The sequence below is a fragment of the Buceros rhinoceros genome, unplaced genomic scaffold (assembly GCF_000710305.1).
Source record: "Buceros rhinoceros silvestris isolate BGI_N320 unplaced genomic scaffold, ASM71030v1 scaffold3157, whole genome shotgun sequence".
Lineage (NCBI taxonomy): Eukaryota > Metazoa > Chordata > Aves > Bucerotiformes > Bucerotidae > Buceros > Buceros rhinoceros.
This window is the reverse complement of record NW_010420266.1, coordinates 25,356-31,788: the sequence shown is the minus strand read 5'-3', so window position 1 is coordinate 31,788 and position 6,433 is coordinate 25,356. Positions and strand designations below refer to the sequence as shown.

General features: G+C 36.2%; 1 protein-coding gene across 1 annotated transcript in view; it reads right to left on the bottom strand.

The window, feature by feature from the left end:
- Window positions 1–6,433, bottom strand: part of USP15 (ubiquitin specific peptidase 15) — a gene marked incomplete at its 5' end in the record, with an annotated part of 52,924 nt that overhangs the window by 33,846 nt on the left and 12,645 nt on the right. The window contains 2 exons of the mRNA XM_010139228.1: window positions 2,637–2,698; window positions 5,124–5,269. Of these exons, the coding sequence (XP_010137530.1) occupies window positions 2,637–2,698; window positions 5,124–5,269 (208 nt within the window). The remainder of the gene's footprint in view (window positions 1–2,636; window positions 2,699–5,123; window positions 5,270–6,433) is intronic.

Genomic DNA, 6,433 nt, shown 5'->3' with positions numbered 1-6,433 from the left:
GGGGGCCCACGTGAGGGGGGGGGGGGGGGGTGGCGGGGAAGTGACCAGATGGAAAGCAGCTTGGCAAAGATGCACCTGGAGTCCTAGTGGACAAAAAGCTGAACATGAGCCAGCAATGAGCCCTTGGGCCAACTACCTTGTGGGCTGCATTGGGAAAAGCATTGCCAGCAGGTCAAGGGAGGTGATTCCTCCCCTTAACTCAGCACTGGTGAGACACCCCTGGAGTACTGGGTTCCCTTCTGGGCTCCCCAGTACAAGAGAGACAGGGACATACTGGAGCAAGTCCAGTGAGAAGCCACAAAGGTGATCAAGGACACCACAAAGCTGTCCTATGTGGAGAGGCTCTGAGTGTTGTTCCAGCTGGAGAAGAGAAGGCCCCAGAGTGATCTTATCAGCATGTATAAATACCCAATGGGAGAGAATGAAGAAGATGGAGCAAGAAGCTTCTCAGTGGTGCCCACTGAAAGGAGAAGAGGCAATGTGCACAAACTGAAGCACAGGCAGTTCTATTTAAATTGTAGAAAAGTTTGTTTTATGGTGACGATTATCAAATGATATGGAATGAGTTTTTGAGGGAGGCTGTGGAGCCTCCATCCTTGGAGATGCTCAAAATCTGATTGGACACAGTCCCAAGTAACCTGATCTAGGTGACCCTTCTTTGAGCAGGGAATTGGACTAAATCTCCAGAGATGCCTTCCAACCTCAACTATTCTTTGATTTGGTGAAAAGCTTAGCTGATGTTCGGAAATGATCCTGCTCATTCTAAGCATTACAAATCTTTCATACTTTCCACTATTCTGTATTTTGACCTTTCTAAATATGGCATTTTATTCTCTGGCCTCAGGATTTGTGTTTACAATTTGCACTCTTCTATAACTAGCGCTACAAAGAGGTAGTCTCAACAGGAACCTGTGAGACCAGTATATGACCAGGACTGTAGGAAGGTATCTGGATGTATGCTATTTGTGATAGCGATCTAATACTACTGCATTTCACACAGAAGACTCAAAAGTAGATGTTTAATATTTCTACCCCTTCAACCATTTATTACATGTTTCATAAGTCTTAAAAAGATGTAAAAGCCTGTCCCCATTATTGCTTGTTGATAACTTCAGTTTGAATCCACTAAATTTTGCAAACCTTCCACTATTACAACGCATCTGAATACCAAATTTTAATCAATCTTTCTGATTGCTGCCAAACCTCAAACACATACCCCGGCTTCACAGTAATACTTTTCGTCTTTGTTTGCTGGTTTACTTATAGCCTCCTTATACACCAGTATTCTCAATCACCATTTTACTTGACCCCAGATCAAACACTTTCCAGGAGGTATTCTTTAATTTATATACTGTTCCTGAATGTCTTCCATTTGCCAGAATAAAAGCAGGTACCATCATTAAGAGTTTCTTCCAATCAAAACTTCCACAGAACTCTCTGACATCCAGTTATCCAAATTCTTTTAACCTTCAGAATCTATATCTAAAATTTGACTCAGAATATAAATTTATGCCAGATGTTTTTTGAGGTCAGAGATCAAACTTCATGTGTTTTGCATCTGATTCTTTCTGCTGCTCTACATTCTAAATCTTTTGTGTCATAACATTTTGCCAAGCAAGATGATAATGTTCATATTAAGCTTAAACTGAACTCCGACTTCATTAAACAACTTAATAGAAGCTAATGCTCCTAATAAAAGTGCTTGAGATAGAACACCAAAGATTAAGAATCTTCTCCTTCAAACGATAAGCACTGATACTGTAAAACTGTTTTAAAACAAAAGTGAACCTCAATTACATGAATGCAGAATATCAAAAGGAATAGAAGGAAAAGAACTTTTAATGAAAGATATGCTCAAGAACCAGAAAAAACACAGTTAACTATTTGTAAGGCTGAGATTGCATTAATTTACTAGTAACTCTACTTCAACTCTTCTTCAAAATCAACAGAAAATTATTTAGATTCTGGAAAAAATATTTAAAAAGTTTATCCATCTACATGAGAAAAACCACACTCAAGTCTTTCTACTCACTTGCCACTATCAAGATGCTGTTGATAATGGCAGCAGGAGGAACAGAAAAGAAAAAGAACATTGTACTCTGTTAATTGATGACAGCCCAATGAAGAACAAAAGCAACATGCTGGTTATTTAGACTGCAATTTAAGTAATGTTTACATGTAAATATTGTTCTCTGGAGATAAAAGGACAAGGTAACCATGAAAACATTTACATATAAGAAAACAACTGATAAAATAAAATACATACCTCTGTTATTTAAACATGTGTTCATGTAACATACGCTATGCTTTGAAACAGAAATCTAAATAAAATAAGCTGTTTTACAGTTTTCTACTATGGATTTTTTTTCTATTTTTAAGCAAGACAATGTATATCACTGGCTGAAATCAAGAAAATTAAGCAACATATATGTATATGGAATTTGCCATTATTATGTCATGTTCTACAAAGCGCAGCATTTCTAACATATGCTATTCAGCGTATTTTCAGCTAAAACACCTGAAGGCTGATTTTCAAAATAAAATGCCACTTGTAAAACCCTTTTTTTTTAAAAAAGCAAAATAATGTGAAAATAGCTCAGCTATAGTGAATAAAACAACTTAAATTCACAACTTACTTAGGAGCTGAAGGACCTCTTGGCCATGTTCCATCCTCATTCTTCTGTTCTATCACCAGTACCTACCACAAAATGTGTAACAAGAAAACTGAAATATCGGTAGATTGCTTTCTGTTCCAATTGTTTTAATGGATTTGCTGACATGATTGAGATGGAAATGACTGATGCTTAAGCTTCTATTCCCTGAAGTTCAAGAATATTCCATTCAATTGCACGGCACCTTCCTCTTGCTCTATTCACTTTTTTCTCCCTGTATCTTAATTTGTGCAGCTTTGGGCAAGCTACTAGTATTTCTATGTCTCAACAACCCCTGCACAAAATGGCAAGACCTTACACCTCAAAGAGGTCAGAAGATGACCTGCAATGTCTAAACAGCATCTATGAATCTATAAAAATCTCTATAAAAATATAATAGCCCTGATAAGCAAGGGACATTCCTGAAGAAATTTTGCCTCACATACAGCACAGATTGGTAGGGGAAAAAAAACCAAAACCCAAACAAAAACCAAACCAAACTATTTTCTACCTTGATAGCCTAAAATCACACCTGTCTGATTACTCCTGTATTTTTTGTAAAAGCATTTATCTAATATTAATTTTCCAATGGGACAGTTAGCTAATGAAATTATTTTCATTCAGGTTGTTATTGGTATAAAAAAGCAGTACAGAACACTCAGTCCTAAACACAGGCATCAAGTGCCATTTGAAATGCCTTTGGGCATTTGAGCTATCTGCCCTATGCTGACAGATATGACACAGGACCTAGAAAAAGCTCATGCCTTTCTGGATTGACAGCTGGGATAGCCAGATCATTTGAAACGGCAACTAGAATCCAATATTTAAACTGAACTTAACTCTTAATTTCCAATGCAACTAGTTCTGCCTAAACGTACTCTAATGTACCAGGATGCTAATTAACTGCCATGCTATGCGCCTGAATGTCTCTACACAGTGACATATGCTGCCACTTGAAGCCGTAAATCATATTTTCAGTCTGAATACACTACGACATGATACTGAAAACTAGCTCTCTGTCATGACCAGCTTTTTATCTGGAAAAGTAGTCTGCTACCTTTGGTTATGAATGCTCTAAGACAGGTTCTGCCATATTTCCTTCCATTGGCTCTCAGAGATGGCTAAACAAAGGGAAGATTTAAAGGCTCACTTCAGAAACTAACTGATAAATTCAAATCATTAATTTAATCACATACACAGTTCAGAATTACACAGCAAAAAGTAACTATTCTGTCTATTACAGTCTATCTAACCTAATAACTATTATTAGAGTAGGAAGCTCAGCAAGAAAAATAACCATCCTTTGTGTCAGCAAGTGCAACTGACCAAACACACACGGTCTACCACAACATTTAGCACTTTCAGAAACCATGGTTAAACCTGGTTTTGAACAATATTTGTTCTGCTGAAAATACAGATGGCTATATTAGACCATGCTTGCTTCACAGTTAATGTTTCACTGGGATAGAGGCAATTTGCAAGATACCTCTGACACAAATCTTTTATGGGGCATGTGGGCTCTTCCAGCAAGACCTCTGCATTGTTAAAATTACCTGTGTGAGTGTTTAAGTGAATGTGGCATGAAGGTAAAGGGTACAATAGTTCAAACTGTTACTTTGCTGCACTATTACTTACTTCCCATGACATAAAGCAAACTAAAGCACAGCATAAATACTGCTGGTAAGTAGGTTAGTGTCAAGTATTTAAAGGTAAAAGGAAATACTTTAATATAATATTGCCTACAATTCCTGACATCAGAGTTCACCCATTTATATTGGTAGCAAGACAGCACAAACTACAGCTGTTGAAAAAATATCCAACTCAATTTGAAGACTAACAAATCAATGTACTGATCTGAAAATTATTCTAACGATGAAATTGTTCCATCAGTTTGCATTTTTATTTGTGTAGCTTTAACATCCAATATTTGTTCTTTATATTAATCTGGAAAGGTAAAAAAAAAAATCTTGTAAGAAATCCTTCCACAAAGGGATTTTAAAGTGATGATAAAATCGCATACTAAAGCAGGTTCTCAAGCTTCTTTTTCTCTATAGTTTCATCTGAAATCTTATCAGTTTTTATTAATTTCTTTCTGAAATCCAGACAGTGAAATTTGAGTAGAAGACATTATTCTCTTAGAGTACCTAAAAAGTTCTTCAAATTTTGGGTTTCATTGTAAGAACATATCCCAGATCCTAGGAATATTTAGTTATTCAGGTTTTACCAAATTCAAGTCAACAATGTTATGTTAACTTACTTTTAATTCACCAGGCGAGTTAAACTCATCTTCAATTCTGAAAATTCACTCAAAGACTACTTTTATTTTGACAAATTTGCCTATAAAATCATCTCTACCTAAACACAATCTATTAGGAGGCAATTTTCATTTAAAAAGGAGGTAAATTCATTGAATATAGCTGCATTTTCATGAGAAAAAAATAAACATATATATATATAAAAATTACACTGTACCTGTCCCTGGTATAAACCAGCATCCTGTATGGTACTGTCTGGTTTATTCAGAGGTTCAAAAGTATTACTCATGTATTTGTTCCACAATCTGGTCTCTTTTTCACATGGAATATTGAAGATTTTTCTTATCTCTTTTTCAATGGTATCTGTTTTGAAAGGGAGAGAACACAAGTTTAGAAATTCATTACACAAACAGCAGAAGGCCAAATAAAGCATTAGAATCACCTACTCTTTTCTTATATTCAAAATATGAATGCAACTGTAGAAATAGTCATGCACCTACATCATGCTGTAGGATAAGCAGGAAGTCGCTAGTTTGTTTGCATTTAAAATGGAAACAGGCAGAGGACTATTTTATTCCCTCCTGAATCTCTCAGCAAAGCAGACCAAATAAAGGTAAGTTAATAAATAACAGACAACAGGAGGTACCTAGGTACCCATCTCCTAAATTCTCAGTGTGGCAACAGAAGAGTGTGGGGGGGGTAGGGAATGGTTAGAAGCAAGACTGGCAACAAACCAGGTACAGGGAATGCAGGTTATTTTGTTACTCTTCCTAAATCAAATCCCGTTTGGTTTTCACTCTTCTACTACCCATCTCCCAGTGCAATTAGCACTAACCACTATATATATGTGTGAAGTTTAATTTTCACACTCACAGAAATTGAAGACTTCTCTGTAAAACTGAAGTGCATAATTTATTTTAAAAGGATGATGAAAGATGTTATGTCCCTGAAAGATTTAACATGCAAAGGCCTACCAGCTCTGACTCTGACATAAATATAATCAGTGTTACATAGTTCTAAGATATAACTATTGCCTATAACTGAAATTTAAGAAGTTCATAATTAACTCCATTCTCCTTATGCAAAAGTAGAGGTTATTGAAGAGCACTTAATTTGGACTAGTCTGTACAATACTATACCATAGCAATCTCCTTTTTTTAAAATTGGTATGCTCATAAAGCCCCACGGCAGCCAAGTCTCATAACAGGTAATAAAGAAAACTAAAGAGGAGTCAGGAAATGCAGAGTTTATTCCTGATGATCACTGAAAACGTAAGTCTAAAAATGGGCACTGTAAATTCTTTGAGAGACATTCTCCTGAAGTCTCAGGACAAAATACCAGTGTCAGCTCCTCCAGCATTCCCTTCACTCCTTTTTACTTAGGACTATGATTTTCTCTTCAACTAGTTTAAATATGAAAAATATACAAAATGAGACCTGAAGCTTAAAAGTACCCTGTAAAAATCCAGCCACTGGCTTGTGAAATGCATGACAACTGGCTGGATTTTTACAGGGTACTTTTAAAAAT